At 38.4% G+C, this 21,447-nt stretch overlaps 1 protein-coding gene across 3 annotated transcripts in view; it reads right to left on the minus strand.

Moving 5' to 3' along the window:
- ELP2 (elongator acetyltransferase complex subunit 2) overlaps positions 1-21,447 on the minus strand; it is a 70,609-nt gene that overhangs the window by 39,424 nt on the left and 9,738 nt on the right. For 2 of the 3 annotated variants that reach the window (XR_003902401.1, XM_029921665.1), the window contains exons 6-17: positions 19,490-19,554; positions 18,643-18,709; positions 18,026-18,166; positions 16,872-16,967; positions 15,344-15,444; positions 15,013-15,144; positions 12,215-12,364; positions 10,133-10,321; positions 7,538-7,607; positions 6,910-7,005; positions 6,712-6,769; positions 6,025-6,097 (exon numbers count right to left, since the gene is read on the minus strand). Coding sequence is in view for 2 of the 3 variants with exons in the window: in XM_029921665.1 (XP_029777525.1) it covers positions 6,025-6,097; positions 6,712-6,769; positions 6,910-7,005; positions 7,538-7,607; positions 10,133-10,321; positions 12,215-12,364; positions 15,013-15,144; positions 15,344-15,444; positions 16,872-16,967; positions 18,026-18,166; positions 18,643-18,709; positions 19,490-19,554 (1,238 nt within the window). In the remaining variant the exon portion in view is untranslated. The remainder of the gene's footprint in view (positions 1-6,024; positions 6,098-6,711; positions 6,770-6,909; positions 7,006-7,537; positions 7,608-10,132; positions 10,322-12,214; positions 12,365-15,012; positions 15,145-15,343; positions 15,445-16,871; positions 16,968-18,025; positions 18,167-18,642; positions 18,710-19,489; positions 19,555-21,447) is intronic. The other variant, XM_029921666.1, reaches the window with a different exon arrangement.

The raw sequence follows: 21,447 nt of genomic DNA on the forward strand, positions 1-21,447 counted from the left end.
AATTCTTGTTTTCAGAACACCCCACCCAAAAGAAACAGAATCCACATTCTTTTCAAGTGAACACGGAGATTTATCAAGATTAAATTTCAAAGGATTGAAATCATACCGTGTTCTCTGACCACAATGAAATTAAATTAGAAATCAATAGGAGAAAGATATTTGGAAAACACTCAGTATATGGAAACTAAATAATAAATTTCAAAATAACCAATAGGTAAAGACAAAAATCAAAGTGTATTTGAAAAATATTTTTAGTTAAGTGAAAATGAAAACATACCAAAATTTATGGAATGTCTCAAATACTTAGAAATGTATAGGACTCAACATCCATATTAAAAAGAGATCTATATTCAATTGTCTCAGGTTTAACCTTATTAAACTAAAAACAAAAACGGAAATCCAAGTAAAAGAAAGAAACAGCAAAAATCAATGAAACAGAAACAAGAAAAACACAGAGGAAAGTCAACAAAACCAAAAGCTGAATTTGAAAGTATCAAAAAAATTGTTGATTTCTTGATCAATTCTCAGAATGCTTCACAAAAAAAAAAAAAAAAAGAGGGAGTAAGAGAGAAAACACAAATTGCTAATAGCAGGAATAAGAAAGGTGACATCACCAGAAATTCTTTAGATATTAAAAGTCTCATAAGAGATTATGAATAACTTTATGCCAACAAATATGACAATTCAGGTAAAAAGGACACATTTTCTGAAATATACAAACTACCAAAGTACACTCAAGAAAAACTAGATAACCCAAATAGTCCTACATCTACTGAAGACATTATATTTGTAGTTAAAACCTTTCCACAAAGAAAACTCCAGGATCAGGTGTTTTACTGAAGAATTCTCTGAAACATTTGAAAAAGAAATAATTGGGGCACTTGGTTGACTCAGTCGTTAAGCATCCAACTTTGGCTTAGGTTCTCATGGTTCGTGGGTTCAAGCCCTGCGTTGGGCTCTGTGCTGACAGCTCATAGCCTGAAGCATGGTTCAGATTCTGTGTCTCTCTCTGTCTCTGTCCTTCCCCTGCTTGTGCCCTCTCAAAAATAAATGTTAAAAAAAATTTTTTTAATAAAAAAGACTTAATACAAATTCTATACAAACTGTTCCAGAAAACTGCAGAGGAGGAACTATTTCTAAGAGGCTAGCATTACTTTGAAACCAAAACCAGATGAAGCCATTATAAGGAAAGAAAACTATACTGCAATATCCCTCATGTACTATACATAAAAGTTTTTGAACAAAATTTTAGTAAAGTCCAACAGTATATAAAGATAATGTATCATAAACAGGTTGGGTTTGGTTCCAGGAATGCAATTTTGGTTTATTATTTGAAAAACCAATCAATGTAATTCATCATGTTAATAAACTAAAAAAGGAAAACTGTATGATCCTGTCAATAGAGAAGAAAAATTGTTTAACAGAATCTATCATTTACTCCTGATATATATTTAAAAAAATTTTTTTAACATTTATTTATTTTTGAGAGACAGAGAGAGACAGTGTGATCAGGGAAAGGGTAGAGGGAGGGAGACACAGAATTCGAAGCAGGCTCGAACCCACAAACTGGGAGATCATGACCTGAGCCAACGTCAGACACTTAATCGACTGAGTCACCCAGGTGCCCCTCATGTATTCCTGATATAATGTAAACTGGAAATTGTCGGCAACCTGATAAAGAAGAATCACAGAATCCATAATGGACATAGGGATAATCCATAATGGACAAAGAAGGGATGCTTTGTTTCTGAGGTGAGGAATAAGGCTAAGGATTTCTGCTATTACCATTTTTATCTAAGATTAAGACATCTGTATGGCAAAGGAAGAAGTAAAACTCCTTATTCATAGATAACATAAGCATCTATATGGAAAATGCTACAGTATCTACAGTAAAGCTACAAGAACTAATAAGTTTAGGAAGGATATAAGATTGATAAACAAAAAGCAACTGTATTTCCGTATGTAAATAATGAATAGACATAAAATATATGAATTAAGGGTACATCTGACAAAATATGTATAAGACCAGACACTGAAAACTACAAAACAGTCCTATTAATATTAAGATGTTAACACTGGGGAAAACTGGGTCAGAGGTATTCCATTATCTTTGCAACATTTTGTTAAATCTACAATCATTCTAAAGTAAATGTTTTACTAAAATACAATAAAATCTTAAAAATAAAATAAAATAAAATGAATTAAAATAAAATAAAATGTCTAATTTAAAAAATCATTCCTGGGCACTTTATGGCTTAGTTGGTTAAGCATCCAACTTTGGCTCAGGTCATGACCTCACAGCTTGGGAGTTCAAGCCCCATGTTGGGCTCAGTGCTGACAGTTCAGAGCCTGGAGCCTGCTTCAGAATGCGTCTCCCTCTCTCTCTTCCCTTCTCTGCCTGTGCTCGGTCTCTCTCTCTCTCAAAAATAAACATAAAAAAAAATCAGTCCTCAGAAATTAAACACCTAAAAGACACACTGCATTTGTGTGTCATAAAAACCCCAATATTGTTAAAACTCTCCACAAATTGATCTATAGATTCAATGTAATCTCCAACAAAATTGCAATAGATATTTTTGTAGAAACTGTCAAACTGATTCTAAAACTTATATAAAAAAGTAAAGAACCTAGAATAGCCAAAATAACTTTGAAAAGAAGAGAATTAGAAGATAATTACTGACTGGTTTTAAGACCTATTACAGAAAGGTATACCTATTAAGACGGATGGAAAAAATCAAAAGTCCAGAAATAGACCCACACATATATGGACAGCTGAGTTTTGACAAAGGTGCAAAAGGCAGGGAGTAAAGGGATCGTCTTTTCAACACATAAAGATGGAACAATTAGCTATCCACATGTAGAAAACCAGCTTTAACCTATATTCCAGGCCAAATGCAAAAATTAATTACAGACATATCATAGGTCTAAACATAAAACTTAAAAAAAATCTATAAAACTCAGAGAACCAGATGTGCAGATGCTTGTGACTTAGAGTTAGGCAAAGATTTCTTACTACACAAAAAGCACAACACCATATAGGAAAAAAGTTGATGTATATTAAGCTTCACCAAAACATACAACTTCTGCTCTTTGAAAAACAGGAAATGAAGATAAGTCTCTGGGAATAATTATCTAAATAGCATGTATCTGATACTTGTATCCAGGTTATAAAAAGAACGTTTTCAAACTGAGTAACACGCAAACAATCCAATAAGGAAATGAGCAAAAGATGTGAACAGATAACTCATCAAAGAAGAAATATAGATGGAAAATTAGCACATGAAAAGATGCCCAACTCCAGTAGTCCTTAGGAAAATGCCAATTACCATCACAATGATATGTTATACAACAAACAGAATGGTTAAAAAGACTGACCATACTAAGTGTTGGTGAGGCTGTGGAGCAACTGGAATGCCCGCCGTTGGTAGGACTGTAAAAGGGTATAACCGCTTTGGAAAATAGTTTGGCAGTTTCTTAAAACTTTAAATGTACATCTACCATATAATCTAGCAATTCTATCAGAGATATTTATTCAACAGAAATGAAAGCATATACCTATATGAAGACCTTATACAAATATTCACAACTGTTTTATAGGTAAAGGCCAAAAGTGGAAACAACTCAAATGTCCATTTATAAGTAAAGAGATCAACAAACTGTAATACATCTGTAGAAGGAAAAACTACCCAGCAAAAAAAAAGAATCAACTGCTCATACATGCAACAATACGGATGAATCTCAAATTCTTACACTGAATGAACAAGTTGGACCAAAAACAACAACAACAAAACAACAAAACAACAAAAACAAACACCACCACCCAAACCAAAACAGTCATACTGTATGATTCCATTTATATAAATTTTAGAAAATGCCAAGTATTCTATCAAAAAGCAGATTAGTGGTTTCCTAGAGATGGGGCAGGAGAAGGTAAGAAGGGGCAGGAAAGAGGACTTACTAAGGGGCAGTGGAAACTTCTGGGGTTGATGGCTATGTTCATTATCTTAATTGTGGTTATGATTTCATAGTGTAAACATATGTCAAAATTAATCAAATTGGCCACTTTCAACACACAACTTATAATATACAAACAACATCTAAATAAAATTGCTAAAAATGTTAGTTTCAAAGAAAGATGGACCTAATCACTTGCTTTATCTGTGGCATCCTCCATTCAAGAAACCAAGCTACCTTTAGGTTGGTGCCCAAAAGAACTGAAAGTTCCCATGGATCGTTTACCCTTCTATTGGGCAGAGAAGTTGAGACAAACCTTCAGATTTAAACTTCTCAAGCCATACTATTATCCACACCTCTTTTCTACTTATTAAAATGCAAAATACTTAGAAAAAGTATACAAATAACAAAAAGCAAGTTGCACATATCTGCGACAAGCAAGCCAAGCTGAAAAGGAAAGAGTCAGTTACATGACTGACAATCCCCAAAGCTAAAAATAGGTTGGCTGATAGGCACAAGCACGGCTCTCCCGGCCATCGAGCTCCGTCCCTCCCCCAGGTCCCTGTTCTCAGTACCACCCTCACAGATGGGACAACAAGCAAAGGAGGCGGGGCAGGAGGGGCACAGTGATATTTCTTAGGATGCATGTCAGTACAGGCCAACAGCAAGAAGCTGCAGCAAAAACAAAGACAGAGGAGCCTGGTCAGATAGGCAACTCGCATCCTCAGGCTTGAAACGAGTAAATATATTTTAGAAAACGTAGATAAAATGGGTAGGTCTCAAGACCTTTCAGACAATCCTCCATACATATTAGTTCACTGCACAGAACATGGATAAATACTGACTGTAAGTACGAGATCAGTCTCACAAGCAAATGGTAAAGAGCACTACTCTGCAATGGCCCGTGCTAGTGAGCCAGCCACCACTCTGTCCCACCCCAGCACGGCCTGAGGGACCCCATCCACTTCACTCAGACCCAAGTCTGTTCCTGGAGAAACCGTCAACAGACGAAGCGCACTCTGGATTTCACTTCTCACTCCCCTGTGTCTCCAGGACTCCAATTATTTATTATCATTTATCACATTCATGGGGCGCCTGGGTGGCTCAGTCAGTTGAGCATCTGACTTTGGCTCAGGTCATGATCTCACAGTTTATGGGTTCGAGCCCTGCATGGGGCTCCATGCTGACAGCTCAGAGCCTGGAGCCTATTTTAGATTCAGTGTCTCCCTCTCTCTCTCTGCCCCTCCCCCAGTTGCACTCTGTCTCCCTCCCTCCCTCCCCCTCTCTCTCTCTCTCTCTCTCTCTCTCTCTCTCTCTCTCAAAAATAAACAAACATTAAACTTTTTTTTTAATTTATCACATTTTTAAGTTAAAAATACCTGATTAAATAAATCAGGTGTAAATCAGTTCAAATCAAGTATTGAAGAAAAAAGTATATGGTTGAAATAGATTTAAAATGCATGTAAGCTTTTTATTTATTTTTTAAATGCTTATTTATTTTTGAGACCGAGCACGAGTGGGAGAGGGGCAGAGAGGGAGACACAGAATCCATAGCAGGCTCCAGGCTCCTAGCTGTCAGCACAGAGTCCAAACCTGGGCTCAAATTCATGAACCGTGAGATCATGACCTGAGCCAAAGTCAGACACTCAACCAACTGAGCCACCCAGGTACCCCAGCTTTTTATTTTAAGTAAGCTCTATACCCTACATGGGGCCTGAACTCATGATCCTGAGGATCAAGAATGACACACTTTACCAAGTGAGCTAGTCAGGCATCCCTCAACTGCAAGCTTTTTATTTTAAGCAAGCTCCACACCCTATGCAGGGCTTGAACTCATGACCCCAAGGATCAAAAGTGACACACTTTACCAACTGAGCCAGCTAGGCACCCCTCAACTGCAAGCTTTTGAAGGGACAGAGGGAAAAGAGGTTGAGAAAGCAAGACTCAGAAACAGGCCCCAGTGGCCTTTCACGAAGGTTCTGCCTACATGGCCAGAACCCACAGAAGCCTGAGAACTCATGTGACTCATATAGTGTGGACCAAGTGGAATAAAGAAGTACAATCCCCTACCTTACATGCTGAGGCAAGCAGAGTCTTTGAGTTGCTACAAGCAACACAAAATATTTCATAACCGTGTCCATATCTAAAATTTAAAAAGAGAAAATGCATGACCCCTGTATTAATAAAAGTACCTACCTTCATGCTGCTAAGTTTTAAAACGTGGGAAGAACATCAGTCTCTCTAGCTAGCATGCAATTCTTTCCAGGGACATAACATTTTTGTCTAAGCAAACATTTGGGGGAAAAAACACAGTTACTGGGGAAAATGCCAGCTTCCTAGAAGTGATACAAGCTTTCAAACAATTAGATTAAAATGCAAGTTTTCACCCCTAGCCAGCCTATACGATACACAATAAATCTGGGAAAGGTTTTGATGGAGAGCCACCAAAACAAAAACAAAAAACAGAATAATAAATCTTAGAAGTCCTTTTAAGAAAGAAAAAGAAACATAATGTTATATATATATGTAAATAAATATATATATAAATCAAGTAAATAGAATGCACAGTAACATAAAAATCTATGAGAAGTTCGATTCTTCTTCTTGCCTCTTGGGAAGGCCTCTGAAAATTTTTAGACTGGGGGGAAAATGTAGGTAAGAGGAAAGCAAAGGAAAAAAATCAAGTTTTGTGTATTAAAAAAAAAATCACAAGTTATAACAGAACTGGATCAAAGAGCTTAGCACAGTTTCACTTACAGTTTTTGAACTTCAGGCCATAAAGTATTCTGCAGAAGATGATCCTCGGTGGGCGGCTCTATAATCAACGGACAGCACGGCAATTACTGTTTCTGCTTTCATGCAGGTGAGTTCTACAGCACTTCTTTCGGTCAGCGGTGACAGGTGCCCCACGATGTGCAGGGACGACTACTGAACCACCTTTTTACCATTTCTTACCGGTAAGTACGGAAGGCTGAAAGGCCACTGGCTGATACTCGAAACCATGACTTGTTAACAGCTCCTCTTCATTACAAGGCTGAGAAGCTAGGTCTCCTAGTTTAAAAGAAACACGTCAACATTATGAATACAGTCCCTCTATTTTTATGTCCTACATACGTCCTGATATTAAGACATCGGTTAGAAAGCAGTGGTACCTCAAAGTACTGACTGTACTTCAAGATGTATCAATGAGATTCCAAATCCAAGGGCACTTCCACTCTTCCAGTATTTTCCAAATGTGTCCTTTGAATCCCTAGTAAATCCCTTAAAGATTTCTTCCTCTCTCTTTGCCCTAATATTTCCCAAACTTTTAGAACAACTGGACAGATTCTTTTGGCTCCCCATATTAGCATGTGAAGTGGTAGATGGTAGAGCTCCATGAATACACTTTGTGAAAAATGTACCTATTTCAGGGTCTGTACATGTAGGGAGTGCTTACCGTGAACATGTGGTGGAGAAAGAAGATGTATGTATTGTGTTTTTTTAAAAAAAAAGATCAGTAATAAACAAGAGGTACCTATTACACAAGTGTGAAACTAGGTTTTAAATACAATCGGTTCAAAAATGTTGGACACTAAAGCCTTACCCTGAAAGACAGCTTTATTCGATAACCCCAATGCAGGGACAGTGGCTCCTTCTGGAAGATCACCATCCTGCTGGAATAAAAGGTATGATACATGTTTTAAACACTAAAAGTTACTGTTACCTCAGGCATACAAAAATGTCATGCTTATAAATGCAGAGAACCATTTAAAAACCAACCTGTGTGGTATCTGCCTACACTTCCATTTCCTAAACCAACAGATGCAATGTTAAACACTTACTCTCCACAGACAGGCTACAGTTGACCCCCAAGCCTCAACCCGATCCAGAGTGGGACATCCTCTCATCCATGAGCTCATCGAACCCTAACAGCTCAGTGAGTTTCAGAGTCTGACAGGGCATGCACTGGGCTCATTTCTAACAGAAGAGTGGGAGGAAATGGCATGCCCAGGGCTCTACTTCCAAGAGCTTCCCAAGCAAACCCTAATGATGCACATGCAGACACCACAGTTTCCTAAAAAGGCACATGGGGCACCTGGGTGGCTCAGTCAGTTAAGCGTCTGACTTTGGCCCAGGTCAGGATCTTGTGGTATATGGGTTCGAGCCCCACATCAGGCTCTGTGCTGACAGCTCAAAGCCTGGAGCCTGCTTCAGATTCTGTGTCTCCCTCTCTCTCTCTCTGCTCTGCCCATGCTCGCTCTCTGTCTCTGTCTCTCAATAAATAAACAAACATTAAAAAAATAAAAATTTTAAAAAGGCACATAGTATTTTCATTAAACATATTTAAATAACTCAGTATTTTTAAAAACTTTTAAGGTGCCATTTGAAGTGCCAATAATCTGTTTATATTCTGCAATGTATACCAATCAAATTATCTCATAAAAACTATATGCTAACCATCATAACTGGCACTGTCTATAATCTAAGAACACTTCTCACAATTTAGGCTTTAATATAGGATCTGGAACTCAACATAAACATGAGCAATGGGAATTTAAAGCATCAAGAAGAGCTACTTGGGACATAAGAGACCACATGCTTTATCTCAGAAACCAAGAAAAATAAAACAGCATGGAAAACAGCAATAAGAAGCACTGCTACAAACCTATCCCAACATTCAGCAATCCAAAACACAGCAAGAGGCTTTCTAGTCCATGAAGCTTCTGATTCTTAGGACACAGGATTGAGGGTCTACCTGTGACTAAGGCTCTTGTGGAATCCTAAAACCGTATTTCAACCCCTAGAACTAAGAGCCTGACGCTAACCGCCCTTCCACCCCCGTGGCTCTACCTAATAATCCCAATCAAGACTTCCCTTTTGATCTCATTCCCCTTGTTTATTATGATTAGAAACCAGCAGAACAGAATCTTAACCCCTCTTCACATAATCAAGAATAACTGTGTCATGGGTGCTCAGTATACACTCTACAGAATGTAGTTGGAAATTTTATTTCAAATGACTCACTTTCTTCTCCAGTCTTACCCAGATGGTGCTAGCTGCCCTGTCCTCAGTGTCTCCAGGCTCAAATGTATCCTGCTCTCTCTTCACCCCAAAGTACTTTTCAACACTGCCTATGTTTAGGGACCTGCAACAGCACCCCATAGGCTAAATTGTGCCTGCCTCACAAGGACCTCCCGCGTTTGACTTTCTCCCATTCCCTCCATTTCCCTGGAAACAATACTCTTCATTCGAACAGCTAGAGCCACCCTACTGCATGCATGTGCATGCTCCCCCTCTCCCCTCCCTTTTCCCTATCAAGTGTACTTACCCTTTTCAATCTCAGAACCAAAGCTGTGACCCAACTCTAAGTACGGTAAAGAGCCATATGATGTGCACACTTCTGCGTAACACAGAAACTATCTTCCTAATTTCCCTTCCTTCTAAACTACTTTATAATTTTTATAACATACATGTATTTATTAATTTTAAGAGAGAGAGAGCGCGAGGAGCGCACGCATGACAGAGGGGAAAGGAGCAGGAGAGAGAGAATCCAAGCAACTCCATGCTCAGTTTGGAGCCCGATGCTGGGCTTGATCTCTGTATGACCCTGGGATCATGACCTGAACCAAAAGCAGCAGTTGGGATGCCCAATCAACTTAGTGCCCAAGTGCCCCATAACTTATGTATTTTTATAAGTAGCTCAAATCTTCTGTACAAAGAGAGTATAAACATTAAAAAAAAACCTTACCTTTTTAAAACCCAAATGAAGTCCCATTAACCATTTTCTCATTAGTACAGAGACCTCTTCCTTCTATGAATAATTTTCTTCAGCCACCAAAAAATACTTGGCCTCATCCAAGGGCAAGTACTTCAGTTCTACTGTTCCCTACACCTACCCAGAGTTACATGGAAACCTCCTTGAAAATATGACCCATCTAACATATGTTGTTTTATTGTAGGTAACAATCACAGTGATGATACATGGTATTCCCGCCTTAGACTACTTTCTAAAGAAATTTCTGGTTTAAACATTTAAATTACTACATGCCACAGTGTGCACAAAAGTTTGTCAGGCCAATAATAAATACAATCTGACTTCCTTTCTATCCATAATCTCCATTTATAGGCTTAAGCAACATTTTTTTAAATGAAATGAATGAATTTAATTCCACATAACTAAATTTAGAGGAATACTCACATTACAAAGCAAAAGACTCAGTGACTGGCCTGTAATGGCACAAAAATTTTCCACAAAATTCCGAGGTGCAGAAAACACTCGAAGAACTTTCTCATCTGCTCCAGATACAAACTGAAACCGACTAATCATCGCCAAACATTTCAGGTCATACCCATGTATTTGTGGCCTGGCAATTTCATGCCAAGTAACCTATGTATTAAAATAGGATAAATAAAAATGACCATATGTTTCAAAAACCAAATTCTTTTCAACAAGCAAAACATCAGATGCAAAATCATTTATCATGTCATAGAACTATGACAACAAAGCAGATTCATCTGTGTTATCGATAATCCAATCCTTTTTATTACTGAGTAATATTCTCTTATATGGATACACACACACACACACACACACACAAGCCTACTGATTCATTCACATACTGATAGATAGATACTTAGGTTGTTTCCAGCTTGTCTTTTACTGAAAAAGCAGTTGTGAATATTTCTGTACAGGTGTTCGCATACACGTGGGCTGCTGTTTTTCTTGGGTTAATACTACCTAGAAGTAGAATGGCTGGATGATATAAGAGATGCATATTGACATTTTTAAGAAACTGCCAAACTATTTTCTAAAGAGGTTATGTGTTTTACAATTCCACCAGCAGAGTACAAGCGTGCCAGCTGCCTGTTCCCTCCCCAACACTTGGTGACATGACAAGTGTTGAGGGTAGGTATCTCACTGCAAGCTTTACTTTACTCTGCGTTTCCCTAAGACTAATGGTGTTGAGAATCTTGTCCTGTCTTTATTTCCTTATATCTTCTTTGGAGAAATATCTGTTCAAATCTTTTGCCCTTTTTTTTTTTTTTTTTTTTTTTTTTTTTTTTTTACTGGATTGTTTGTTATCCTAGCACTGAGTTCTGAGATATTCTTTATACACTCTGGATATAAATCCCTCACTGGAGTGCTTGGTAAATACTTTATACCAGTTTGTGACTTGTCTTCTCATTTTCCTGGCGGTATCTTTAAAGGAGCAGAAATTTTACATTTTAGTGAAGTCTAATTTATCTATCCATTTGTTTATTTTTAGTTTTTCCTAAGTTTATTTTGGGGTGGGGAGGCAGAGACAGAGGGAGAGAAAGAAAGAATCCAAAGCAGGCTCCGTGCTGTTAGTGAAGAGACCAAGGTGGGGCTTGTACTCAGAAACCATGAGATCATGACCTGAGCCCAGTCAGTCACTTAACCAACTGAGCCACCCAGGCGCCCCTATTTTTAAAATAGATGATGAATAAGCAACAACTGAGCTATATGGGTAACAAATCACAAAAAGCCACAGAGAACCACTGCAAATCAGCTGCCCTGTTTTTGACTCAACTCTATTAATTTGAACCTACCATTGCCACTGAAGTTAGTAGTGTCAGTGGCAGATTCCACTCATTTTTATGGATTGACCCCCAGGCAGTTCCGTGAATCGTCTGGAACTGAAGCTGAGTACACGAACTTCCTCTACTACATAGCACAGGCTTGTACTCATGGCTTGTCAGTGGTAAGTTTTGTTGCAATTTTTCAAGCTCAGGGACAAGCCTGAAAAGTTACTAAGAACTGCCCTCAAGCACTAGTGTCTAATACTATATAACTTTAGAAATTAGCTTTTACTGCAGACGTGAGAGTGTTTCCTAATGAATTAAACCTAAAATTATAATGGATAACCGAATTCTTATATAGAACTGCAGTAAACACATTTTGAAAACAATGAACATTTAAATTGTCTCAATTTGTAAAGAGTTTATGTGTGTGTGTGTGTGTGTGTGTGTGTGTGTGTGTGTATATATACGTTTAAGTTTTTAAGAAAATACCGCCCTGCCCTCCTAGCTGGCTGTTACCATTCTGCACCCCTACCGGTGGTACAGGAACTCTGCGGTTGCCCCGCATCCTGACCACTGCTCCTCTCCTCCAGTACTTTCTACTTCAGCCCATCTCTAGGGTATATCATGGCATCACGGTTCTAACTTGCATTTCCATAAGGGCTAACAAAGTTGCCCCACTTTCACGTGCTCGGGGAGGTTTTTTAAAGTAGATCAGTCAATTAGAAAGTCACTTTACCCGTGATTGGCCTTTTCTCCTCCACGGAGCAAAAAGTCGAGTTGTTTGGTCAGTACCAACAGTGATGATAAACTCTCCTTCTGAATCCCACAGCAGGTCTTGGACGCCATCGAAGTGCCCCGAGACCACAATCTCTGGAGTCCACTCTCTCTGCAATGAAAGTACGCTGACACATCAAAATAATCAAAGGTCAGCGCTACTCACAATCAGTCCGATAATGCTCTCAGGGCTAATGATGAAAAAGACTGATGCCCCCAAGCAATGTGAAAAGCTATAAAAACAAAACAAACAAACAAACAAAAATCCAAACACAAAAAAAACCAAGATGAGATCTTAAAATAATAGAATCCTAAAATTTTAAAAAGCGTTTTCTAATCAAGAATATGAGAACTTACACATTCAAATCTGTGCTGCAGACCTTTAAAGCAGTAACCCTAGGAAATTTCCCTCCATTCATCATTTATTGAATGCCTCCTAAAAGCCAGACACTACTTAACTTTTCTCTGCCTCAAAGAACTCTTCCGTAAGAAAGTTGCCAAGCTTGTATGGCCGTTAGGAGAATAAAATAAATTTATATCTGTAAAGCACTCCTAACAATGCTGGCACATACTGGGTATTATGTGAGTATTAACCTACATAATACAGAGTATTACGTAAAATGAGTCGGTAGATTCCAAAGGCTTTCTTTATTGAACAAAAGAAGCTTCAGGTGTAGAGAACAGAGGCCAAATCAAACCTAGCTGGCCACCTGCTGAGGGAGCCTGCACTGGCAACCATGTGAACTAACAGTGACAATGAAATACAGAAAATGTCATGTCTGGTCCACACAGAATCTCACATAGTGGTAAAACGTGATCTTCAGAGGAAAAATTAAATTTGTATCAATAAAAGGTCAGTCAAAGCCAAGATAACTGAATATAGAGATTAAGCTATCTTATTTTCTGGTCAAAAAAATAAAAAGGGGGGGCGCCTGTGCGGCTCAGTCAGTTGGGCATCTGACTTCGGCTCAGGTCATAATCTCACAGTCAATGAGTTTGAGCCCTGCATCGGGCTCTCTTCTGACAGCTGAGAGCGTGGAGCCTATTTTGGATTCTGTGTCTCCTTCTCTCTCTGACTCTCCCTGGTTCACACACTCTCTCTCTCAAAAATAAACAAACATTAAAAAAATTTTTAAATAAATAAATAATAAAAAGATTGTGACTAAGAAATGGTATTAATTCTCTGTGACGTAAGAATTGATTCTAAAGTAAGCACTAATGCAGTTTCCAAAAACTTTTGAACAAAAGGCAGCACTTTTGGACTATCAGTACAGTTTTCCACTGTAACAGTCCTAAAGGACAGTATTTCTTCCTAAATTCAGCCTTGATTGTCACACATGTGCCACTCTGGTGTGGGAGGCCATGCATGCATGGGGGCAGAGGGTATATGGGAACCCTCTGTAATTTCTGTTCAGTTTTTCTGTGAACTTACAACTTCTTTAAAAAAATTACAAAGCCCACCTACCAAAGTTTATGTAAATCCATGAGTTTTTACATTATAAAGGAAGCCATCAGATGGACACTCAGAATCTGCTCACTTGCATTTCACTCAATGCTCTTATTTCTTTATTTACTTCATGTATTTATACAGTAATCTCTATGTGCCAGACCTGGTTTTACATACTGTACAAATATTAACTCACTGAAGCATCACAGAAACCCCATAAATAGGTGATATTTCTATTCACATTTCACAGAGAAGGAACCAAAGACAGAGGTTAGGCAAAGACCGCGAGGGCACACAGCCAGTAAGTTCTGGGGCCAGGGCCTGAAGCCAGATGGTCTAGCTCCAAGGTCTATGCTCTTAGCTGCTGTTCCTGCAATTTCACTTCCCCAAATCCAAAGGAGGAGATCAGGAGCAAATCAGAAAGTAAGAGATGGAATAATTCGAAGAGGCACCCAGATGACAAAAGGAAAATCACCTCTCTATAAGTGGAGACTAACAATTATTAAAAAGATGTAAAATAGCCCAGTATTTAAACGGCCATTTAAAATTACACTCATCAACAACTCGAGAGCATTAATACATTCCTTCACAAAATAACAGGTGGTTCTATTGCTCTTCTGTCAGTCATTCAACCAGTAATTGCCTATGGAGTACCTAACTGTCCAAGAGGAGACCAAATCATGTTCTCTTCTTTAAGAAGACAGGGATGTTACATAGGGCACCTGGGTGGCTCAGTGGGTTAAGTGTCTGACTTCAGCTCAGGTCATAGTCTGATGGTCCAGGAGTTCAAGCCTTATGTCAGGCTCTGTGCTGACAGCTTAGAGACTGGAACCTACTTTGGATTCGGTCTCTCTCTCTCAGTCTCTCTCTCTCTCTCTCTCTCTCTCTCTCTGCCCTCCCCCACTCACATTCTGTCTCTCAAAAATAAATGTTAAAAAACATTTTTAAAGAAAACAGGAATGTTGCACATTATAGGAAACATTTTCACCAAAAAATTTATAGAGCTTAAAGGCAGAGCTTAAAATTTATACAGCTTAAACTTCACTTTTATAGAAAACTGACCTATGTGCAATTTTCAAAACCTCAACAAGACTCAACAAATGAATACTTTTTTCTTAGGAAAGCTTAAGTCTTTCACTTAGTGTAACTACAGTATAATATCTACAAGAAGTGAATAAGCAACAAGTCATTTGAACTTAAACACCCCCCAACTATGTTTCTAGCAGAGTACTGTAAATATGTATCACAGTTTACCCAGGTTGCATTTCACTCTATGTGATCACAAATGCTTTATATAAGAACGCTTTCCTTACTGGGTTAGCCGTATTCTGTTTCCAAAGGTGCAGTGCTCCATGGAAAGCATGAGCAATGATCATGGAGCCATCTTCATTGAACTGGCAATCATAAAATCCCAGAGTATTTCCACCTACTTCACCTACTCGAACCTATGCAATAATAGAAAATAATTTGTAATCATGAGTCCACACTTCTCACAGTAGAAATCATAGATTGCAGAGACTGTTTATGTTCTCACTTGCTTAACATATACAGAGTGAACACTTCTGCAGCTCTAGAATACAGACTTGGGGCTAAATATCACTTATTAAACCCAATTTTTTGTTCCTTAAATATACACATTTTTACCTGTTCTAGCCAAACTCCAGACTCTTCATCTGGAGCCCAGAGAATCATGGTTTTATCCATGGAAGCGGACAGCAATCTCATTGGCTGCTGCAGAAGACCATCTGAAGAATAAAAACTACTGCCTTTAGGTGATCAACAAGCATTGTTTGTAGATTATGAGAAAAACATGACACAGGTACTACAAAAATATTCACCTGCAGCAATAGCAACATTTTGGAAACACCACAGAAGTTTATCATTAGAAGAACAGATAAATAAGTTGTGGTATATTTAGACAATAGAATATTATACTTCAATAAAAATAAATTAGAGCTACATGGATCGACACGAATACAACTCTAAAACATGTTAAGCTAAAAAGCCATGTTGTAAGAGGAGAATACATATTGATATCAAGTTTTAACAACTGTAAAGCAATACTGTTTGTGGCTACAGAAATGTGTAGTAGAAGTATAAAAACACTCATGGGAACGATAGGCAGTAAATTCAGCCTTGCAGTTGTCCTAGGGGAAGAATGGAGGGGAAAGGGTCCAGGAAAGAATACACAGGGGTCCCTCAATACCAATAATACCCACTTTTAACTGCAGCAAATATACCCTAATATAAATAACAGCTGAACAGCAGTTAGTGGAGTATCCATTGTTGGTATTCTCTCCTCTTGCCTCAGGGAAGGGGTCAGGGGAAGAATCCGAAGCCTGTGCTTCGTTCAGCTGTGCAGCACCAGCTTCAGCAAGCAACTAGCACTCCACGAAGGGAGGGTAAGGGCAAAAGAAAGAGGGACAAAGGCTCTTGTTTTTTCATAAATGATGTAGCTCAGTATTAACAACTTCCTATTTCCAGGGGAAAAGGTTCCAGAGAAGTTGCCTTAAAAGTCAATTTCTCGGGGTGCCTGGGTGGCTCAGTCGCTTGAGTGGCTGACTTCGGCTCAGGTCATGATCTCACAGTTCATGGGTTCGAGGCCCGCATCTGGCTCTGTGCTGATAGCTCAGAGCCTGGAGCCTGTCTTCGGATTCTGTGTCTCCCTCTCTCTCTGTCCCTCCCCCACTTACACTCTATTTCTCTCTGTCTCGATAATAAATAAAAACATTAAAAAAAATTTTTTTTAAATCAATTTCTCTTAAATCCCATGAAGACTAGATGAAAACTTTTAAAGAGCAAGTTAAAAGGGACATGGTGGCTTCAGCATCACAGCAGGACTCACACTTTTCCCACTTAGGAGTGTAAATTTCAATGAAGCTAAATGTCCAGGAGAACATAACTATAGTATTATACCGTGCCAACTTAAAAATGTCTCATATTTGAGATTTTTAGGGTTTTTATTCTTTCCAAGATTTTAAGTAAACTCTAAACTCAATGTGGGGACCAAACTTACAACCTAAAGATGAAGAGTTGCAGGCTCACCAGCTGAGCCAGCCAGCTAGTGGAGCACTTGGTCACACTACCAAAATTTCCTCCACTGCATTTGATCAGCTTAAAATTCCACATGTGAGATTCAACTGAAATGATGAATACATGTATTTTTTCCTACCTTTGTAGAATGGAGGCTGCCAATGAACTGCATTTACCCAGTTTTCATGACCAGCCAGCACAGTCTCCAGAGTGACTGCCAAAGCTACTGTAATACCTACAACAAAAAGAATGACGTGTTCTCTCCTGAAAGCTCTTCTAAGAAGAATTTCCATTACCAACTAGGTTGTACAATTCTGTACTCCCTTTCCAAAAATCAGAACAGAATTTCTGATTTAGATTCAAAAAGAGCATTCAACAAAAAGACAAATTTCATTAATTTCATCCACTATTCAACATTACAAGAGAAAAGGTTCTAAAAATACCTAAAAATTTTTTCTCCATCTAGTCATAAGTACATACTAAGGAGTATGTTCAATGCGAAAAGTGTCCTGGGAGAGCTGCTGTCACCCAGCAGACAGACGCGTCGGCCTCCTAGCTCGGGCATTACCAGTACGTAACAGCCTAAAACACCACTTTAAAAAACAGCACTGTGACCTTTCAAACTAAGTAATTAATAAAAATGCAACAAAAATGTCATGTTTGGGAATAGCTAGCTACTAATAAAATGTTGGTTAAGGATTTCTTTCTTGGTTCTCCCCATAAAGCTATGTTATCAAAATATTAACTCCAAAGGGCTTCCAAACCAAGAAGGGTGATAACAAAGAAGAGCCCTCCTGGGTGAACAACACTGACTGAGGACTAACTCTGTAATTTAGTTCAACACTTAAACGTATCTCCCTCGAATACGACACACCAACAGGGTCTGTCGTGCAGAGGTATTGCTCCCATTTCCCACAGCAAGGAGGTCAGGATTACACATCCCAACCCAAGTGTAGTGCTCTGGCTCATCTTCTCTCATCCAGGAAAGGTATGCGGAACTTACTTTGTTCCTTTAAATCTTCCAGTGCTCAAACTACAAATCTGGCATCTGATAATTTATAATTTGAGAAAATAATAAACATTTTCAGCAATTTCTAAAAATCTTACTAATATGGTTTAGAAGAAAAATAAATTTCATAAATGAAAAATAACTTATCCTCAAAAAAAAATTTTTTAATGCATTGTATCAGTTTCACACTGGTATCTGAGACTTTTGAAAAACTAATTTTCACCTAAGTGTGTTGATAAATGAATTAGAAAACTGTCACATGAAATATTTTCTTTATTACTCACCATCATTTTCTATTGTAAAAGTATTTTCCTTCAGTTTTATATTATCATCATCTTGAGTTTCTAAAGACGTTGATTTTATATACAGCCTCCATATTCGTATCAGGCAATCTTGTGAGCAGCTTGCTAGAAAAAGGTCTCTACCTAATAAAACAACAAATTTTATTATTTTTTTAACATTATATTCTTCAGTTTATGTAAAAGACTTTCTCTTCAACAATACATAGATCTTCAAACTTCCTGAAAAAATTAGATTTTGCTTCCCTACCCTTTACTCACTTGATCTATATTCTTTTTCAGTAACATTGGCAAATATACATACAATGCTAATAAATGGTTATGACAGGTGTTCTTAAACAGTCTACACAATTCTACAAAGAACCCATAAATGTCTACATGTGTAATAGTCAGCTAGTGTCCTCTTTAAAACACCACTGCTTTCATCCTCGACCACCACAGTTAATAATTAACAAAAGGGGTAAATACCTTCTTTGCTAAAAGGGAGAACAGAAAAATGTTACATACAAACAAAACTTTAAATGAAACCATAAGAGGCTGCTTTGCAGGGAGTGCCACACACTTGCCCTGTCACAGGAACTTCAGCAAGACTGCATACTGACCGAAGGTTGCCCATTCCACGCCTCTTATCCAGTCCTCATGCCCACAGAGAAAATGCACTTTCTGAAACTAGTAAGATAACAAAAATCATCAGCCTTGATGTAAGAATTTAATATTTTCATGTATATCAGTGATTTCATTTGGGGTCACAGACAGTCCTGATGCACTGGTTTGTTTTTTTTTAATTGGGAACACTATCTAATCAGACATAAGACAAAGCTCTCATTTGGGAATGAAAAGTCTCATAATCCTCTAACTCATCAAATTGAGCAATGCTAAGTAGGTAATATAACATCTATAAATAATTAAATACTCTAAATGTTTACAGGATAAAATTACATGTATTTTTCTGTAGAAAAAAGTTGGGTGGTTGGGCATTCACAACTATTTTAAACTTTACTACAGAAGGCAAAGAAAAAAGTATCTCTACTATTAAATAAGTTTTAAGGGAATCAAATCTCCCTCCTCTAATGTCTTAATATCTAGGTAAGCTCAGAAAGACAAACACTACCGGCTGTATTTCACCACAGATAGGTTACAATTTATTTAGAATTGACAAAAAAAAAGTAAAAAACGCACTACCACAGCATCCTTCTCCTGTCCTTCCACCATCAACTGATCCTTTCCCGCTAACAACTCTGGGCCAGGGGGCCAAGGCAGCACTCACTTGGTGTTCAAAGAGAGTGGAAAACTGTCTAAAAGAGGACTGTCAAAAAAGATTCTCCTGCTGGATTATTTTGGTTTAGAGTGGAACATCCCTAAAATTCTATAATCTAGAAATAGGCTACATTAAAATATGTAATTAAGCAGAACATAGAATTCCAGTATCTTAGTAAAATCATTAATTACCTGGTCGTTTTGTTGAACAAATAAGTGAATTTTGCAGTCATCATCGCCACATGCTAATACTGGTACTGGGAGGATAAAAAGAGGCTTCACTGTAAATACTCTGTCACATGTTATGATTATCACCTATGATGAATTCTAAGAACTTGGTAAAGAATCCAGACTTTTCTATTTCCCACATTCTGAACAAATGAATTTAAAGTGTTCAATATCTGTGGAATAAATAAATACTCTCAAATGTCCTACTAACAGTTACTTGGCATGGCCCCTGGGAGGCTCAGATGGTTGGACATCAGACTCTTGATTTCAACTCAGGTCATGATCTCACAGTTTGTGAGATGGAGCGCCCCACTGGACTCTGTGCTGACAGTGCGGAGCCTGCTTGGAATTCTCTCTGCCGCTCTCCCTGCCCTTCCCCTACTCTGTCTCTCAAAATAAACTTAAAAAAAAAAAAAAGTTACTTGGCAAAGAATCACTGCTAATTAGCTGCGAGTCCTTTCTTCCATCCTGTATCATTTATGATAGAGGAAGCAGTGAAAAGAGAAACACAAAAAGCAAGCTGGGAGCATTTCACCATGTCAACCAGATGAAAAGTTGCTGGCCCAACTCAACTAGAAAATGTAAGAACTATGTATGAGTCCAGCATCTTGGCTATAGCACAAAGATTTAAGGGTTTGTTACTTCAAGGACCTTATACTTTGAGAATTCAACAGGAAAAAAAAATTTGTGAAGCAAGTAGAGAACAAAATAAAGGGCATGAAATTACTGCATAATTCAAAGTTGCTAAGAGAATAGATCTTAAAAGTTCTTATTACAAGGAAATAATACCTATAGATGGTAAGGAATGTTCACCAGACTTACTGTGGTGATTTCACAATATATATAAATATAAAATTGTTATGCTATACACTTAAAACTAATAAATGTCATTTATACTTCAATGTTTTAATTTTTTTGTTGTTGTTTTCTGTTTTTTTTAATTTTTTTTTAGTGTTTTATTTATTTTTGATACAGAGAAAGACAGAACATGAGAGGGGGAGGGGCAGAGAGAGAAGGAGGCACAGAACCGGAAGCAGGCTCCAGGCTCTGAGCTAGCTGTCAGCACAGAGCCTGATGTGGGGCTCAAACCCACGAACGTGAGATCTGACCTAGGCCGAAGCCGGAGGCTTAACCGACTGAGCCACCCAGGTGCCCCTATACTTCAATGTTTTAAAAAAGAGCAGGTACTTAAAGACATGGTTAAAATGTTATGAAAGATCTGACTATAAAAAAATTCACATTACCAAAGGACAGCAGTTAAATAAGGACTCTTTTTCTAAGTGAACGTAAACTAAGTGTGTTTTTCAAAGATTTTCTCACTTTAAATCAGGTAAAACAAAACAAAACAAAACCCCAAGGGTGCCTGAGTGGCTCAGTTGGTTGAGTATTCGACTTCAGGTCAGGTCACAATCTCACCATTTGTGAGTCTGAGCTGTATGGGGCTCGCTGCTGTCAGCACTTCGGATTCTCTGTCCCAGTCTCTCCTTGCCCCTCCCCCGCTGGCTGGCAGTCACTTGGCCTCACTGTGGATGGGAAGAAACTAAATTCTCTGTTATGAAGCCAGAATGTGTGAGCTCCTCCTCCCAGGGAAGCCCTTGCACAAAGTTCATCAGGTGAAAACACAGTTACAGTTCTTGCTGCAGACTGCAAAGGAGGCTGGTGTGCTCTCTCCACCAGGTTTGTCCTCCAGCCAACCGAGGCGGCAGAGATGCACTGAACCTCATTGGCCATCACCTCTGTGGAGGATAATCAGAAGTATGGACAGATGGATTTCAGAGCAAAAGGGAAATTTCTGTTGGGAGATTCTAAGTGGTCTTAGGCAAATGGTCATTATGCAGGATGTGAAGAGGCTCTTAGCTTCAGAGAAATGTTCACAGGGTTCATCTTCAGTATTTTTTCAACTTATCCCAGACCTTCACCTT

Source organism: Suricata suricatta, chromosome 14, assembly GCF_006229205.1.
Source record: "Suricata suricatta isolate VVHF042 chromosome 14, meerkat_22Aug2017_6uvM2_HiC, whole genome shotgun sequence".
In the NCBI taxonomy this organism is placed as follows: domain Eukaryota; kingdom Metazoa; phylum Chordata; class Mammalia; order Carnivora; family Herpestidae; genus Suricata; species Suricata suricatta.